Source organism: Callorhinchus milii, unplaced genomic scaffold (assembly GCF_018977255.1).
Source record: "Callorhinchus milii isolate IMCB2004 unplaced genomic scaffold, IMCB_Cmil_1.0 Scaffold33, whole genome shotgun sequence".
NCBI classification, from domain to species: Eukaryota; Metazoa; Chordata; class Chondrichthyes; order Chimaeriformes; family Callorhinchidae; genus Callorhinchus; species Callorhinchus milii.
This window is the reverse complement of record NW_024704774.1, coordinates 603,214-621,494: the sequence shown is the minus strand read 5'-3', so window position 1 is coordinate 621,494 and position 18,281 is coordinate 603,214. Positions and strand designations below refer to the sequence as shown.

Sequence of the window (18,281 nt, the reverse complement as noted above, 5' to 3'; positions counted from 1 at the left end):
AGACTTCTCTGAATTTTTAATCACTTTCATTTCTGGTGAAGAATACCTGCTGATTTAAAATGACGCACTTAACAACAGGTTCCTCTGAACTCTGGTTCTGATCTTAGGTTTCCATTGCCCAATGTACGAGAACAGCTACGAAACTCAAATTGCACAAGACCTCAAATGCCACAGGACAGAAGTGACTAGTTTCCAGATTCCTGTTGAACATTTCTCGTTCTTAAATGTATCAACCTCGGATTCTTCAAATGTCCCAGACTCAGAACAAATTAATCTCAAGTCCAAAATGCCTATCTACTTACTTGATGTAATGCAACCATGTTTTTTTAAAAAAAAGAGAGTTCCAACCACAGCAAAGTCTGATTTCCTGCATTGTGGCCGAGTTTGTAGTAACTATATGGGAAGACAGGCTATGTTTGAGTGTGTGTGTGTGTGTATGTGAGTGTGTGTGTATATGAGTGTGTGTGTATATGTACGTGTATGCATGTGTAAATGGGTGGGTGAAGCCTGGTGACTAACGCAGGGTGACTAACACATTTGTAAAAGCTTTCTAGACTTAAACAGAGATGGGGGGTTTTTTCTTGACCTTCTGATTTTTAATCTGCTCTGTGCAACCTTTTCACTGTTGCCCTGAAATTACTGGCTCACACTCAGGTACGGTACCCTGGGAACCGGTTGCCTTCCAATTCTGTGCTAATTTGCCCATTCTTTGTGTAAACTGTTCAACCACGGAGGTTAACACACTATCCACACACCGCACAAACTTTCCAGTAGGAGTTGCTATATAGTGATCAGAAGCAGGAGTCATTTATTCCCCTCCTCTAAGGCTAATTGTAATGTTTCTACTGCACCTAGGCTGAAATCAGTTAACTGAGCTCAAATGATTGAATTCAGGACCTTCCTGATCTTGGTAGCTAGGCAGTGACTGGATCAACTGAGCCAATGATGTGAGGTAGTAGCCTGGAATCAAGATTTAATACAGATTTTTTTTGATTGATGTCAATCACACATTCATCTGTGTAAATGATGTGGGTTCTATCAGCATACAATGTCAGGCTTCATCAACAGAGCTGCTCCTCAATGATAAATGGCACTGAAAGCCACTGAATGGCACTGAGAGCATTTGTGTTGTATTACATTCCTGGCAGTAACATAGTAAAAGATCAAGGAAATGAGAAAAGGAGAGGAAAAATGATCTCTTCACAGGAAAGTATAATCATTATTTAGTATATTTTTAGTAATAGCTTTAGGGAGATGGGATGAGGGTGATAGAAAAGTAATTTGTGATATTGAGGTCTAAGTTAGGATATTCATAAACTATGTTGGTAGCGACTTCTTATTTGTGAAATTCCTGAATCCCAAGTCATAGACCAGACGTGAGACGTGCATCTCTATAGCACAGTTATAGAGATACACATCCCAGGTCTGTGTTGAAATATTTGATCAATCAGGACAGAAGACGACGATTGACATTCGTGCCCTTTCACCCAGAGAGAGAAGAACAATCAGCCAGGGTGCCTGATAACTATCCAGTGACCCCTACTGGTAAGTGGGCAAGTGGCTGTTGGGTAAGGACAGGATCAAGCTTGGTTTGATCTATTACCATCCATGCTCACACACAAAGAAAAAACAAACTAAGAGATGAATTGCAAAGTTATTAATATCTGTGGAACAGAAAAAACAACTTATGGGGCACGTTTTCCCGCATGGGGGGGGGGGGGGGGCGCACGCGCTATATAAATGCTAGTTGTTGTTTTTGTATTTTAGCATTATTCACACAAGTAATTACTGTCTAAAAATTGCTTTTGAGGATAAATGGAGCAAACATTTGCACTAGAAAGAACTCATAGTCATGAGGTGATTGATCAATTTATAATGGCAGATTATTGACCGGGAGAAAATCCCATCTTTTTTGATTAGTGTCCTGGGATCTTTAACATCCAACTGAAAAGAGGAGGCAGGAGACCGGGCTGCATTTCAGTTGGAGAGTTAGTAAAACTAGGGTGGGGGGTGGGATTGAGGTGTAGAAAGGAAAGGAATATGTGGGTGGGTAAGGGAGAATTGTCATGGACATTTGGTGCTCAAAGGGTTAATGCTGTCAGGATGAGAAGCAATGGAAATAATTTTGAGGTTTGTACCTTGGCAAGGAATTAAGTTAACACTGGGCCATTCATGATAAATTTGTCTCTGGGAGAAGGGTGAAAGAGGAAGGATTGCAATCCATAGAACCACATGTCCACCAATGATGGACACAATGATTTATTGGAGTAACCTTGCCTATAAACTGGGCAGTGGGTCTTGCGCCATGGAGGGCTATAGTAGAGTGGAGATCACTTTCTGTGTCGGGTCAGTAAAACCTCGGGGGAAGGAAGTAGCAGCTGCCGAGCACAAATGAAGATTGATGGTCCCCTAAAGGAAGGAGGGACACAGGCAGGAGCAGCGAGGATGGGCAGCAGACTCCTGGCAACTCTCAGCTGTCGCTTCCTTAAAGCACTGCAGTCTTTCAAAGGCCAGTTACACCAGAGGACTTCCTGATTATGACCACGCTGCTGTGCTCTGTCCTAGTTTCAGGTCAGCGTGAGGCCATCAGTAACAAAGTCAAACCTTCTAACGAAGTCAGAAATTGCTGAGTGTAAAGGTAGCTAATTTAATGAAAAGAGATTTTGAAATATTGTGATTGAACAATGTCCCTTTTTTCCCCGTCCAAATTTGTGACATTTTATTGCTGCAGATTCGGGAAGTGGGGGGGTAGGGAGAGTTATCTCTCAGTGAGTTCCCCATCTCAGTGAGTTTCCCATCTTTATGAGTTGTGGACAAAATAGTTCCCAGGTTACACGCTTGGCAACAGAATATCTGATTCTCATCAGCGTTCTGTTGTGGTCTTGTTAGTCAAGTACCTGAGTCAGGCAAGTCTGCAGTACTCCACAATATTGCTGATGGCAGACCTGCCAGGTTGGCTCGTCGGCAGGCTGAAAGGAAACTGCGAGTTAGAGATTGCTCCACTGAGCTCCTGGTAACCCTGCAAATTAAATGGCATTATCCGGTAAATGGAAATAGATCATGTCACCGAAGCAGAGAAAGGGGATTAAAGGTCAAGTTAACCTGGTCTGTTTCTAGCTGTTGCCTGCATCGCAGGTTTGTGAGAGCATTGGTAGCTCCCACAGCCTGGCAATGTAGAGCTGGAAAATGTTGTGTTGCATAAATTCCAAGGAAATTTTAATGAAAAAGACCACCTTACCCCACTGGCTCAGTTGCGAGATGCAATGTCCAGAGTGGTGGTGAGCTTTACAGGCAGGGAAGAGCAGTTGGGCTGAGTTAGCCCAACTCGTGTTCAAATCCTCTCTGACCTCCTCACTCCCGAATCCACCACCCGGGGCCTTCGCTTGACTGGCACCGGCCTCCTTTTTGTCCCTCGCACCCTCCGCTCCACCATTGAAGGTTGCGCTTTCAGCCACTACGCCCCGAAACTCTGGAACACTCTCCCTCAATCCCTCCGCCTTTCCCCCTCTCTCCCCCTTTTCAAGTCCCGTCTGAAAAGCTTCCTTTTCAACCGTGCTTACGGCCACCTCCACCCCTCCCCCCCGGCTCGGATTCAGGCTCCGCTATTATTAAGTGCTCTGAGACACCACTCTGCGTGGAGGGCGCCTCAGTATTTGAAGAGGAAAAATGATGAGTTCTGACTCGCTATTCAATGATCCTGCTGGAAGCTGCTCGTGTGAGGGCAAGAGTGAGATTGGCTATGATACCCTCTGTGGTCAAATACATCACTGAAATTTGGTGCCTGCGCCTTTCAAAACAGCATGAAGTGAAAAATGGTGAGAAGTGTTTTGGATTAGGCATTTGTCCATAGTTTCCTCGACAAGCATAAAGTCAAAGGCAACCAGTCAAACATGAATTTTATAAGGAATAACTTATATGAGGCAATGCTTTAAAGTGTAAAACAAAGGCACACTATGATGATCATGCAAAATTATAAGATGAAGGTGAGACCTCACAACATGGGCTCACACACACACCGCTCGAGGGGCTCCTGGCTGAAGCTTTGATTTAAAGAGCATTGTCCAGGCAATAGGAAGACGGTGTAATTAATTGTAGCTGCTTCCTTTCAGATGTCAAGCCCAGGTGGTGAAAGTTAAGTGTTGTGTCGTTCAGATGATGTCCTGTAAACAGTTTTGCTTAGACTCCCATCCAGTCTTTCTACACTCAGCTCTCTTAGTGGCCAAGCTGAGGACGGACATTATCCAGATTCCACAGCATTCTGGCTGCAGAAGATAGCGACGAGACCCTACTGTTAAAGTAAACTAGCTGCCGGCCCTCTTGGCTGAACTCTGGGGTGCAGAAGCTGCCTGGAGATCTGGCAGAGACCTGAGCGATTCCTTGGTGGCTGGAATCAGCGCTGCACAATCTGGGGGAAACCAGTTTTGAATGCAGGCCATTAGATGAAATTGCTGATTTGTTAAAATATCCTGCCTTGAATATGTGCAAACAGTCAGCAACCAGACCTTTTGCAGCCTAATACAGTTTTGTTTATTAACCCTTTCTGTGCTGGAGACTCAAACGTCCCATTTCAATACCTGTGGAAATGAAGGCATTGATTGCGTCCGGTTCTTGTTCCTCTGTTATCACCCAGGGAAAGATTGCCAGGCCGCTGAGCAGCACCTCAGCTCAACTTGAAGTATAATTGGGGCAGCTCTGCTGGAAGGGCCCTGTAACTGGAGCAAGACTGGCTAGGGAGGCAATCACTGGTACATATGGTGCCAATGGGACAAGCACAAACATCTGGAAGAACAGCAACACACTGATAGGCCTGCTGTAAAAGACCCAAACCTTATGAGGGGCATACAGAACTTAGTTGCAAGGCTAGCTGAGCGCAGAGGACACAATGTACTGTAGGGGGTTGGGATCTTTACAGGGAGACACTATAAACATATAGTGGGGGTTGATTAAGCAAACAATTGTTCAGATAAAACTCATTGTTCATCAGTTTGACGTCCAGCAATGCCCCAAATAGTTATAATAATAATCCCTCCAAAACAAAAAACAATAATAAATTGGTCATTTTCAATCTACGACTGTTTGTGGGACATTGCTGTGCGCAATTGGCTGCCGCGTTCGCCCACAAATATACAGTGTTCTGTGAAGCGCTTTGGGACGTCCTCCCGACGTGAAAAGCGCTATATCAAATGCAAGGATTATTATTATTACATGGGAAGAGGAGAGCTCACGATGGTATAATGTAAAATGTTCTGCAGTATGATAGGGTTCACTATGATAGACTTTGCATGGTAGGAAAGCAATGAGTAAATAGTGGATTTGTTCCCAGGAGGAAGAAGGCTGAGAACTGTGGTCAGAAGAAAGGCGGCAGAAACTGCAGTTGAACATGGTGGTAGACAGACAGGTAGTTAAAATCAAACTCTGTTCACTGTTATTGAGTAAAACCAACCACTACAGAATGAACCCAATCCAAGTGGCAGAGGTACGGGCTAATTTGTTGCTGTTACACATCGATAACCTCATAAGCAGATGAGATGAAGACCTCTAACAAAGCTGTGTCTGAGGTATCGGCTTGCTTTTCCTCGGGCAGCTCGAATAAAGCCCCATTTTGTAACTGGTGCTTAAGAAGCCTGTCCGTGCTTTAATCTTAAATAGGAGCTTTGTTTTCCCTCTGCTGCATAAGCCTGCTTCAAGCAGTGCTCACCTGTCATATCTGTCATAGGTTTAATTCATCACGACTCCTGCTCAAAAGCCACGTTGATGGTATCGGGGATCCCTCTTATAAGATTAGTGATCAAAGAAGTTGGAGGTCAAGTTAAGTAAAGGAAAGAAGGTAGAAAATGATTAGTGGCTTTATTTTTTCCTCATGCACTTTTGGTGTGTATAAACTATGGAAACCCTTTGTTCAAACTGTCCCCATTGAATGCGAGAGGGTTAAGTCTTGGCTTCGTTCCTTAATCAGTATCTATTTATTCGACCTGGCTTTTGGGATGTGCTGAAAATGTTGGTTTTGAGGAAAATGTAGAAGGAGCCCAATGGGGAGTGAGGGGGCTGCTCTCTGGATTACAGACGACTGGGAAGCAGCCAGGGATCTCATTGCTGACTATCACTGAGAGATGGAATAGTGTATGGTGGCCGCATGAGCACGACATTGAGCTCAACTGTGTACCAACAAAAATAGTCGCTACGTTTGATTAAATTTGACAGCAATTAGTTATAAAGCGCTTTGAGGCGTTTTGACGTCATCAGGCTCTAAAAAAATCAACCTTTTGTTGCAGTTCGTTAAGGTGCTCTGGTTAGTCCTTTCTTTAATACTAAACTAATAGAATAATAAGGCACGTTTACTGCCAACATCCTTAAATAAGTAACACGATTCTGCCTTATTTTTTATGTCAAAAAAAGCACATTACAGTTTGCATTTATATAGTGCTTTCACATAAGCAGTACATCTTAAGTACCTTACAATGAAGGATTGGGAGCCTAAGCTGGGAGGCAGATGAGTCGAAAAGGGGGTGTGAAGGGGGTAGCTGAAGACATGGTCAAGGAGATATGTTTTTAAGCGGATTTTGAAAACAGAAGGAGGGAGAGAGGCAGAGGGATTTCAGAAGAGAGTTCAAGAGACTGGGGGCAAAGTGGATGAAAGCTTGCCCACCCTTGGCGGGACAGAGGGATTGGGGACATAAAATTGATGCGGTGGGGTGGGGAGTAAACTACAAGAGGTGGCAGAAATAAGGTGGGCAAGGAGATACTTGATGGTGAGGACAGGGGGGGAATCTTAAAATGGTTCCATTCCTAGGGCAAACGTGAAATGCTTTGATTTATATAAAAGTTGTTTTCAAGATCCTCTCGCTCGTTTTCAAATCCTTTCACGCTATTGCACCTCTCCACCTATTCAACCTGCTTACCCCCACCGCCCCAATCCTCCACCCGCTGCCTCTGTTTGGCTGGCTCCGTCCTCCCGATTGACCCTCGTCCCCTCCACTCCACCATCGGTGGCCATGCCTTCAGCCACTACACCCCGAAACTCTGGAACTCTCTCCCTCAATCCCTCCGCTTTACCCGCTCCATCCCCACTTTCAAATCCCACTAAAGAGCTTTCTTTTTGATCGTCCTTAAGGTCACCACCTCTCTCCCTGGCTTGGCTTCAGGCTCTGCCACTGTCAAGCGCTCTGGCACGCTATCCGACGTGAAGGGCGCTATATAAATGCAGGTTGTCATTTTTAGTTAAATATATGGACACTAAAATGGACTATAGCTCACATTTCATTGTACGAGGGTCACCGCTGGAGCAAAAATATTCATTAATCTCAACACTGATTCTGCCTTTGAAATAGAATCAGAGACTGAATTGTCTGAAGTGTTGAAATGGTTTGGGGAAGGATTTGAAACTGTGTGTGTTGTGTTACGCTATTGCCTAACCTGACCATGGGGAGAGGTTGCTCCTCCGACTGACACATGCGAAACACGTGTAAGGTAAATCCCCTAATTCAGTCTATTCTTCCAGCATTCCCTGGCCAGCAGCCAAGCTAAATATTTCTGCTGGATGTGTGTGTGTAAAAAAAACTACTGGCACTCCACTCTGCTCAGCCTGACAACCATTCAGAAAGTTGTTGCAGAGGCTTCTCTTGCTCTGTGTGGAGTTGGGGCGGCCTATGCAGCGGGGAGTAGTTGAAAAGTCGTACTTGTGTTGTGATTAAAGCAGTTCAATGAACCTTAGAGGAGGAGAGCTGCTCGTGGCGTTTGAAATCCCTTCTTGGATTTCTTGGCTGTCTGCCAGCCTGCGTCTGGTGGCTGCTCTTGGGTAAACCAATTATAAAGGCTTTAATATTTGGGTAATTGGAGCACAACCCAGAAGCACAAGGCTGAACATATGGGTGCTCCGTCGACTTATGGCTGAACTGTTTTGGCTGTCGTTAGTATCTAGGAGCTGCAGGTGCTTGAACAAAGATACCCTAACATACACGGATGTGGACAGGGAGCTACACAATGTGATGCAATTCTAAGCTGCAGTGTGCCTGAGTCTGTTTGTATTAATTGCTATAACAGTGATGTGACCGACACACGTGTTGGACCCTCTGAAGTAAATAGTGGCTATGAATCTATTGGGAGGTAAAATGTGTTACCTGATGTGATCATGTTCACTGAAATGTGTGATTCAAACCTGTCTTTAATTATGGACATGTTTGTGAGTTAACCCTCCCCCACCCTCCAAGGCCCAAAGCTTTTGCGGCCGCCATTTTTGTTATGGCCACCCACGTTTTGAAAGCATTCAGTGCTGTTGCAAAGAGCATAGGTGAAACTCAGAGTTTGGGATCTTTGTATTGTTTTAAACTTGTACCTCTTGACTAGCTTTATTTGACTTGACAAGAACCGAGCACAGCCACATCCCATCCTGACCACTTGCAGTAGAGTTAATGGATACACATCTACCACAGAGCAGCATCTGACACAGGCAGCAGGATTTGTCTCTGACAAAAGGTTACAACTGGCTGCAAATCTCAAGCATGTGCTAAGTGCAGGGACGAGTGGACTTTGCTTTTCACTGCCGTGGTTGAACATCAGTTGATCTGCACCCCAGTTGAATGAATGTTCTGTTGCTCCTTGATACGTAGGTTGTCACTCTGCCATTAACGTGTGTGGGGGAAAGCGCTGTGAATATTTACTTTAGCTCTGGATGGCGCAGTAAGCTCAGTGCTTGACCATTTCAATCACTGGTCGAACAGTCTCTCTGTTGACTGTAAGGGTCTGACATGAATTGAGTTTGGGCAATCTTCTCGTCTTTGCTAGACCTGATTTGGTCTCCCACTATCAAATGAGGCACTTCCATGTTCTCTTTAAACCTAGCTTCTGTTAATACATAAACCCTACCAGTGCAGGTCACTGAAGACGCAATGGGTTGTGACAAAGAATGGTAAGAGTAAGACCCTGATTATTGCTACTGTAAGCCTGAGACTCACCATTACACTCTCACACACCACCTAGTGGACAGTTACAGATCTTCATTGTCAGAGGTCTGGGTCCAAGTTGACTGCCCTCTCTGTCCTGACCCGTCAACCTGCGATTCTAGAGAATGTAATGGAGGAGGAAATAACTATGCACGGAGGAAAGTGAACCAAATGTTGACACTTTCGGAAGGGGAAGAAATTGATTTAAAACTGTCCTCTCTGACGACAAGATGTGGAAGTGAGATTGTAAAATATTAAAAGGATAAGCAATCTGTGCTGGAGTCATGTCAGCAAGAAAACCCAGCACAACAGAGTATTTGGCTGCTATATTAAAACACACAGCACCACAGGAATGGGGAATTACAAAAGTGACAATTCTTCACTCACCAGGTTGGGTACTGTGTATTAGAGCAATATTTGACCAGGGCGTGCAGTACAGCCAAGCCTGATACAGGCCATGAGTAAGCATCGTCCAGGAGAGGTCTCTAGGAACCCTGACCCCAAGTGAGCTGTTTCCTTCCCCACCAAGAGCACCCTATCCCCCCAAATAACATGAGTGAATTGTAACATCTCCATTCTGTCCTGGGGGAGATGAGTTAACTCAACCCACATGGGCTGGGAATTGATCCTGGGAACTTTGGGTCTGTATGGCTCAATAGCGCACTCGAGATGCATTTACTAACTGAGTAAACATTTTTCTTTTCAGTAATCAACTAACTCAGCTCTTCCTACACAACCAAAATGAGTAAATTGTTGATCTGATATTTCTTGGCTTGCCTTCTGCTTGGCTGACAAATATCTGAACTGGAGGCTTATGTGTTGTGCACCTCTGCCTTGGTCCACAGCTGTTATATGTTCTTCTCAAGTTTATTATGAAAGATTCTTATTAGGGATAAGAAATGAAGACCTCACATCAAGAATGATCTAAAGGGTGGCCTAGCAGCTCCTGTGTTGGAGGCCATGATCCCTTCCCCCTTGAGTTCAAGTCACAAAGCTTTGACCGTCAGTCGAACTCCACAACCCTGGTTGGCTGAGTTTCTTGACTTGACTCTTAAATCTTTAGATTGAGGGAAGAGTGGGCATCCGTGGTTTACAAGCAGGCAACCAATTGTAACCAGCAAACAGGTCTGGAGAGATCCTTGGGTCAGATTACCCTGCACTCTGTGGGGATTCAGGTAACTCCAAGCCTAACATGTAAATTTGCTAAATTGTTATTCAGCAAAGCGATTCAGTTGAATGTTCAGCAGGATGGTCTACCACCTAGCTAATCTGCTTTGATGGTATTTTGTTTTGTGAGGGTAGAAGAGATTTGATGTTTTCTTGTTGCAAAGATGTGGTGTTTTCCATATGTAACATAATAATAATTTAAATGAATAAACGTTGCATTTGACATAGCATCTAATCACATTATCGAGATGTCTCAAAGCACTTCACAAGACTTTACTGTGAAGTGCGGTCACTGTATTTGTAGGTGAATGCTTGTGTAGTGCTAAACTCTGCTGTGAAAGGTTGCAGGTATTGATCATACAGGTTCTGTTAGTCTCACAGACCACATGGATTGATGTACAGAGGAATTGCAAACAGAATTAGGGAGGCTTTGGAGTTCAGTGGAGTTGTGCTGTTAATTGCTCTTATTAGGGACTAATCACTGCTCAGCATATAGCTGAAGAGCAAAAACTTTAAAATCCTCCCACCTGTCATGGAGCTGTCTGGACCCCCCCACCCCCCCCCCACACACACACACACCTGCATACATATACACACACACTTGCATACATATAAACACACACACACGCACACACGCATGCACATATACATGCATGCTTCAGACACTACACAAAGTAGGCCACATATTTAACCCTTAGAACGCCGATGCTGTGCAAAGATTCTTGCTAAATTCCCTCGTGTTTTCAGCTCATGCCACATGACCCTGAAAAAATAGGTTAATGTTGCAGCAGCAAATTAACTGAAATGTTAAATGATGGTAACATGAAGCATATTCAAATAACTATAAAAGTACAATTTTCTCCATAACTTTACCAATCTCACCACATTTATTTCCATTTTATCCAATTCATTTTCATTGTCTTAAGAAGGGAGTTGAGGGGAATAAAAAAACTCAGCAATAATAGTTTGATCATTTGCATTCATTGATTTTAAAACTGCAAACCCTGATGAGAATAGCAGTAAACACAGGCTGGTATATATTTAAAAGTATTAATTGTTTAATTGCCTGTAATGAAACAATTAACCTAAGACATCACAATATTGTCAGTGGCTCTACTATTGTATTTTGGGTGGCGGTAAGGGGGGGCAAAGTGGGTGGGGGGTGAGGAGAGATGGATTTGTAACACTGCTTGCGGCTCTGGTTGGGTGGGGGGACGATCCTTGTTTAATGAATTGGAGAACAATATGTAAGTGTGGAAATTACATGGGAAAAGTGGAAGCCAAGATTGGGGTGGCAGTAATTGGATATAAGTTTATTTTCTTTAAAAAGGTACCATCTTCAAGTTTTCTTTCTCAGAGCTGAAAGTTGCCGTTGATGGATCATTGAGTTCAGTGAAGCTGTCCTGTTACACTTATTGGTCCTAATGAAAAGTACAATTTAATCACTGCTGTGCTAAATTGAGCATGATTAGCTCTTACTGCAGATTAGTGCCCTGTCTGCGGAGCATATTGATCTACGAGTGTTTCCGATGCACTTGCTCCCTGCCTCTTGCTGTGGTAATTGTCCAGATGGCATAAAACGCAGCCAAAGATTTAATAGGAAGTAGGTCACGAAAAGTGGGGGATTAGTGGCAAGCCTCATCCCTGTTCCGTAGGAGGTATGATCTCAAGCAGAGTACCTCATGCGTGTAATCATTGGGAATTAGAATTTCAAAAAGTGCTGCTGCCTTCAGAATGGTCTGTGATTGGGAATAAGATATTAGCTGCCTGGTACTTACTACTTCCATTTCTTCCTGCACGATATTTCAGTAAGCCTTTGTGAACTTACCTCTCGGGTGTACATCACTACAACTTGTACTTTCCAATGTACAGCTTTATTGCATTCTAAGTTTTATTTATCCCCTCCATTCCCTTCTTCCAAACCCACCCCCCCACCCCTACCTCCCAAACAGACACACTCACAGCATTTCTACACCCAACTAATTTATACTTTTTTCCCTGGTAACAAAATAGTCATGTGAACTCCCAAGTCATTATATGCATCCTGAACCCATACAGTAATAGCGATATCTTTTGCAAGTAATATCAGTGCTGTCTATTCTTGAATTGCATGTCTAGGGGAAGGGGGGTAGGAAGTGGAGGCCTGATACAGTTGTGTGGGTGGTCCTGTAAAACGAGCGAGCTGTGCATTGAGACAAATGTCTCTTGCCTGATGTAACCCTTTCGAGACCCGAAATTCACAGCATGAATCAGAGAATATAAACTAGATTTTAAACATGCCATCTGTTACAAACAGACATACATGTAACAGCGTTCACCTACAAATATACAGTCACTACACTTTATAGTGAAAACCTATGAAGTGCTTCAAAACGTTTCGACAATGCGATAAGGCACTATATCTAAGCAAGGATTGTTTGTTTGTTTGTGGGGATATAAAATACAAGGTCAGTGAGTAAAGGTATGGCACGAGTCAGAGAGATGAGGAGGATGCTGGATTGCGCCCAGGTAGCCAGCTCCAACTGGAGTAATGATCAGGATGTACAGCTTTCCTCAGTATTAAGAGGAAATAATCAATCCTGTGTGCCTGCTCCTAATTGCTATCCAATGAAACTACTACAAATTGCACATGTTTGGGTGTTGGGATCGTACTTGATTGTCATGCCCTCCACAGACCAACAGCCTGCCAACATTCACTGTGTAGGCTCATACGTGAGACCACTTGGGTCAGGTACCAGAGAGCTATTTGTGCCTGTGTGGAGCTTCTCCCCCCAACATCTGTCCAAATTTGCAGGAATGTGGAGGGGCAAGGGTTGAAATCAGAAAGGAGGGGTGGAGAGGAAATGGAATCCAGCCCTGATAGGGTTAAGCTGCACTTTTTGGTACAGACCAGCTTAATCTCCATACTTAGCACTGGATAAACACCAAGACAAGTTAAAAGCTCGCTGAGGGGTAAGACAGCCACTTGGACACTTCTGTTTAGGAAGTGCGGAGTTCAGTTACATTTGTTTGTAATTAAAACACAACCCCATGTGCATACAAAAGATTTATAATACACACCTCCAAAGCCTTGATAAAGTGGCTTGAATTTAGTGAGAATTTCAACCACAGCAAGATTAGGTCTCCTCCCTTCCTTTCATATTTGCACCCTCCACCCACCCCACTCCCCATTTAAAAAAAACACTTTAAGCCTAATGAGCTTGAATATTTTAAAGCTCAATAAAACATAAGACTTTATTTTTCTGTTGATTGACGGGCTTAAAAAAAATTCTGCCTGATGTTGAAAGAGCATGTGGTTTTCAAATCGAATCTAGCACCTTGAGTTTTCAGCAATGACTTGTAAATGACTCCGAAATATTGGTAATGTTAAGTCAGCATTTACTGTAGAGTCACCACGGTTCCAGGAACTTGCTGTAACGGAGATGTAGCGAAGCACTCTGGGTGGGTGTGAAATAAGTAGGTTCTGAGAGGGACTCCCTTTCCCCCCCCCTTCATCTTTTACTTTTTTTTCCTACGCACACAATCTCTCTGAGAGAGAGCTGAGAGCGTGCTCTCAGCAGCTGAAGGCTGTTGACATCTGTCAGTAGCTGAACGTGTTGATAGCATCTAAAGGAAGCTACTGGGGTTTTCTCTAGATAATTGTGACCATGCAGCAATTGCTAAAGTACTGCACATTTGGTGTTACTGAAATAATAGTGGACTTCACAACTGCTGATTGATGGGCTAATTGAGCTTTTCTATGAGATTTGGAGAAGGGAGTTTAAATTGTTGTCTAAAGTCCTGAGCTTTTCTGACTGTAAGGAAGTGTGAGAGTGCTATCAGTGTTGCTGTTCGGAGGATGAGGATAGTGAAGGAAGTGAAGTGACTGGTTTGTTTTGTAAGAAGAGGCAGGAATGTAGATCTACATTCCCAATAGTAAACAAGTAGGGGCATTGTGTCCCTTCATCACAGGATGTCCTTCCTTCAGCCAACTGACAGAGGCAGATAGGAGGAAGGGATTGACATAAGTCTCCACAACAGTGAGTAAAATCACTAATAACCCTCTACATCCCACGGGAGCACTTCTTCTGTGAACGGGTTAGCTGATCACATCAGCACTCTTGTTACCTTTTAATTTCGCTCAGAACTAGTACATTTTGTGGTAGAGAATTCTATTTTTGTTTTGCCTTCTATTTTTGCATTTACTAGTTTAATACGGCTATACAGATAACCCATTTAGTCAGGAGCCTTTTCTCAAGGTTTAGTTTGTGTGCTATGCTGGACAAGCCACATGGATTAGCCCTCATTAGACAGTCAGTACAAGGTTTGACTGCATGTGAAATGATTTCTAAAGCTGAAGATTTTTGCTTTGTCCTTTGCAAACCATCCTGGTAATTAGAAGTGAAGCACCGTGCAGTAGTTCAGCGTGTGCTGGTACTGATGAGGTTAAGACTAGGAAATTGTACAGAAGGAAAGGAATTGCGTGAGTTTACTTTGGCTGTTTGTGTGTTCCTCAGTCAGGAGCAGGATTTAAAAAAAAGTCCAATTGAAGGAACTTATTGGCTTCCTTTTCTTTAAAGGAGTTTTTCATCTAGGAAAGTAGCCTTCACAGTTTAGGTTGGCCACAGCTCAAATTTCAGGAGTTTTTTTAATATATAAAACTGGGGGTGAAATGTTCTTTGTTGCCAAGACTTGAGGAAAGGTGCCCTTGGATGCTCTTTACTTTCATTGGATACTATACTGCTGATGTACAGGTAAAGATCCCGCCCCAGCAACAGGCAAGTCTCAGCAGAGAGCATTTGGGGAGTGAATCATCAGGTCAGGTTTCCTATTAATAAACCTGAAAGAGGGAGGAGAAAGGAAAAGTCTGTTTGTTACACTGAAACTTTCAGTACGTGTAAACCACTCAGCCCTCCAGTGTGGTGAGAGGCATGAGCTCAGCACCTGCTATAACAGTGGAGTTTGGTATCTGTGTGTGTCTTCATCTTCTATGCCAAAGCTGACAGTACCAGTGAGTACTAATGGTAAACAACTGCACGCTACATTGGCAGTGTCTTTAATTTAAATTGCTTTTTGATTTCTGCCTTTCCTTTCCTTCTTTCTTTCTTAGTCTCTCCCATGCATGTTTTTTTTGTCCTCTTCTCCCTTTTTTATATAAAAAAATATTTTCTCCTTGTTAATTTTCTGCTGTTTCCTTTTGTCCCCTTTTCCTTATTACCTTCTCTGTTCCTTTTCTCTTTTCCTCTCCGGTTTGTTCTCTTTCTCACTTTTTCCTTTGCACCTCGTTTTCCTACCCCCATTCTTCTCTTTTCTAATCTTTCCTCATCTTTTTTCCTCTCCTATTTCTTTATCGCCTTTTTTTTCTTTGTTTATCTTTTTTAATCTTTCTAGCTCTCACTCTGTCTTATTTGACATTAAAATTGCTGTGATTTTGTAATAACGTAGTGCTTGTTGGAAATTAGTAAGAAAGAAATAATCCTCAAAAAAAGTCTCGCTTATAAGAGTAAAGACAGATGTGCTCCTTATTTTGTGTGTCTGATTTCTGACACCTCATATAAATAGATCTCCTATTTATTATCTGGTATAAATTTTCTGTACTTTTCAATATACAGGATGCCGGTGGTTTTAATTGTTGTGCTCTGGGAATGTTTTGAGGTGCAGTCAGTGATGATGCTGTAGGACCTGACATTGAGTCTGCTCCAAAGGATGAGGAGACGTCAGGGCCACTTGTTTTGAATATTGTTTGTGTCTCAGGAATCGGTGGGAAAATTTTAGGCTTCCCCATTTGGAAAGGCAAGCAGGTTCCGCTGCTGCCGCACGCTGTTCCAGATTTAGCTCAACAACGCAGACAACAGCTCCTTCCTCTTCCTCTGGTTGTTTGTGTCACTTTCTGAAGCAGCTTTTCCACAGGCTACTGGAAGCCCGGCCGTGACCTGAAGTGCACTTGGAATGGGAGAGCCATGCGGAAGGTTTCCTGTGATACAGACTGCAACATTTTCAAATGTGGGCTGGGAGGAGAGGGAGAGGAGGCAGAATGGTAGAAGCAGGAAACGGACGTGTACTTATTTTATATTTGAAGTATTGTTTCTTTCACCCACCCACCCACTGACCCATCCTCTCCCAACCACCTCCCCACAGAAAAACCTCCATATTATCTATTGTTTCAATTGTTCTAGACTAGATTCCATATCTGAGTCTACCAAACATGCAAGTTAGACTGCTTGGTCGATTACTCAAGCACTTTGAGCAATTTGCTGCATGGTAAAAGTGCCTCAGTCTGCTCTATTAGTCACACACTCTGTCTCTAAAGGAAACCACAGAATGTGGACAATCAAGATTTTCAAAGATTTTCTTCTTCTCTAGGCACCCAGGGAAAAGCCATTTGGATTCTAGTGTCTGAAGCCTGAAGGGAGAGCAGAGGGCTGGAGAGGAGAGAGGCCGCGGAATGAAAATGGATGTGGAGGTCGAGGATATGACCCAGTGGACTGAGTCCGAATTTGAAGAAAATTGTACGTACATTGTGAACGACCAGTCATGGGACCCCGGTGCCGACACTCGCCTTGTGCACGCACAGGCAACTCTGCCCCGGAATCTGAAGTTCAAGTACTCACGCGATTCAAATGAGGTGAGTTATGTCTCTGTCCAGATCCTCTGTAGCAGCGATAGATCCAGGGGAAAAGGGGGTGTGAAACTTTGCTGAGCTTATTGTTATAAATATAAATAATGATAACCCTTAAAATTAATTGAGCACCTATAACATTGATGTCTCAAAGTACTTTATAGCTAATTGCTGTCAAGCTTAGTGAGTATTTATAGACAAATTCACATTTTTAATGCAGGCACCCACACCAAGCCCTTTATTCAACTCTGAACATCAGCCTAGCTAAGGAATAGAGAGAGGGAAAAGATAGTCTCTCCGACTTCGCTAACTCAGAAAATGCTGCAGATGAATGGTTCTTTCTTTCTTTCTTTCTTTCTTTCTTTCTTTCTTGAATGAATGAATGAATGAATGAATGAATGAACTGGACCAAATACCCTGTATTTAAATGTGATGTAAATCTGAGTGGAGGATACTGAACACACTTTAACTCAGAACAGATTTGATACGTATTGTTTAAAGATGCCACCAGCTTCCTCGCTTTCAATTTGACAATAGTGTAAAGTGACACACTTCTAATAGCTTTCTATGTTAACGTGGTCCAATTTATTTTGTTAAAAAGAAGTTGTGCACTCCAGGAGTCTGTGGGTGGCCAGTGAGTGCTTTGTCTCATTAATCTGGCAGGCAGCGAGAGTTATATATAGTGTATCTACATCATAACTGAGAGCTTATAAACGCTTCAGCAATACATTGGCTACAAAGTACAAGGAAAACCAATAAAACAAGAGTGACAAATGCAGAAAATAATGTATGTTGGAAAGGAAGTCCCAAGACTATGAGTGACTTCAATTTTGCTTTAAATATTTGATCTAAAAAGCTTCTTAATTTGTATAAGAGTAGGTGAAGTGTTTTTTGTTGAGCAAATGTGTATGTGTTTTTGTTGTCCATGGATATGTGTGCTTTTGTTGAGTGTGTGTATTTAAAGGCACCCGAGTAATGCAGGCATGAACCTTAATGACTAGTATTAATGGTACTTTTCCTCGTTGGTCACAGAGGCTGAATAACATCCTATTCCCACAGTTTAGAAGCGGCTGTGCTGCTCTTTCAGCACTCACAGGAAGTGTAGAGACAGAGGAGATAGATGACACTGTGGTCATTTATCAGAGAGAGCGGCAGGTCAGAGCTGCAAGGTCGTCTTTGACCAGTTTCTTTATCAGTTTCACAAATTTGCACTCTGCAGTCGAGATCGCTCCTGAAGTGAGTGAATGTCTGTCTGTGGGTATGACTGAAACTCTATGACTTCTTCATTAGACTGTAGAAGCGTAGCATGCAGGCTTGTTCCCAACATCGTCCAGCTGATTTTCACAATTTTACTCCTCAGCTGTTTTAGGTTTACTCACTATTAGTTCCGTTTTTTTTTAATTCTCTCTTCCTCTTCCCCCACCCCACCCACAAGGTTTTGTTCGTGAACACAGATGATCCCTAGCTGTGCTCACCTGACATCCACACACATTTTCTGGGGGAGTGGGGGGCACTAAAAGCAGTAAGGAGTGGAAGTCCTGGTAGAATCCTGTACCTTCCCCCTTTTCCCTGCCGAG

General features: G+C 43.2%; 2 protein-coding genes across 5 annotated transcripts in view; one reads left to right on the top strand and one right to left on the bottom strand.

The window, feature by feature from the left end:
• LOC121851365 (autophagy protein 5-like) overlaps positions 1-18,281 on the bottom strand; it is a 165,973-nt gene that overhangs the window by 20,085 nt on the left and 127,607 nt on the right. The gene's annotated exons all lie outside the window — the stretch shown is intronic.
• The window catches only part of LOC121848016 (PR domain zinc finger protein 1-like), a 28,041-nt gene continuing 23,779 nt past the window's right edge, over positions 14,020-18,281 (top strand). The window contains exons 1-2 of one of the 4 annotated variants that reach the window (XM_042345208.1): positions 14,020-14,125; positions 16,449-16,710. In XM_042345208.1, coding sequence (XP_042201142.1) covers positions 16,531-16,710 — 180 coding nt within the window. In that variant the 5' untranslated portion in view covers positions 14,020-14,125; positions 16,449-16,530. Of the gene's footprint in view, positions 14,126-14,936; positions 15,110-16,088; positions 16,144-16,448; positions 16,711-18,281 lie in introns of those variants that run through there. The other 3 variants (XM_042345206.1, XM_042345205.1, XM_042345207.1) reach the window with 3 other exon arrangements.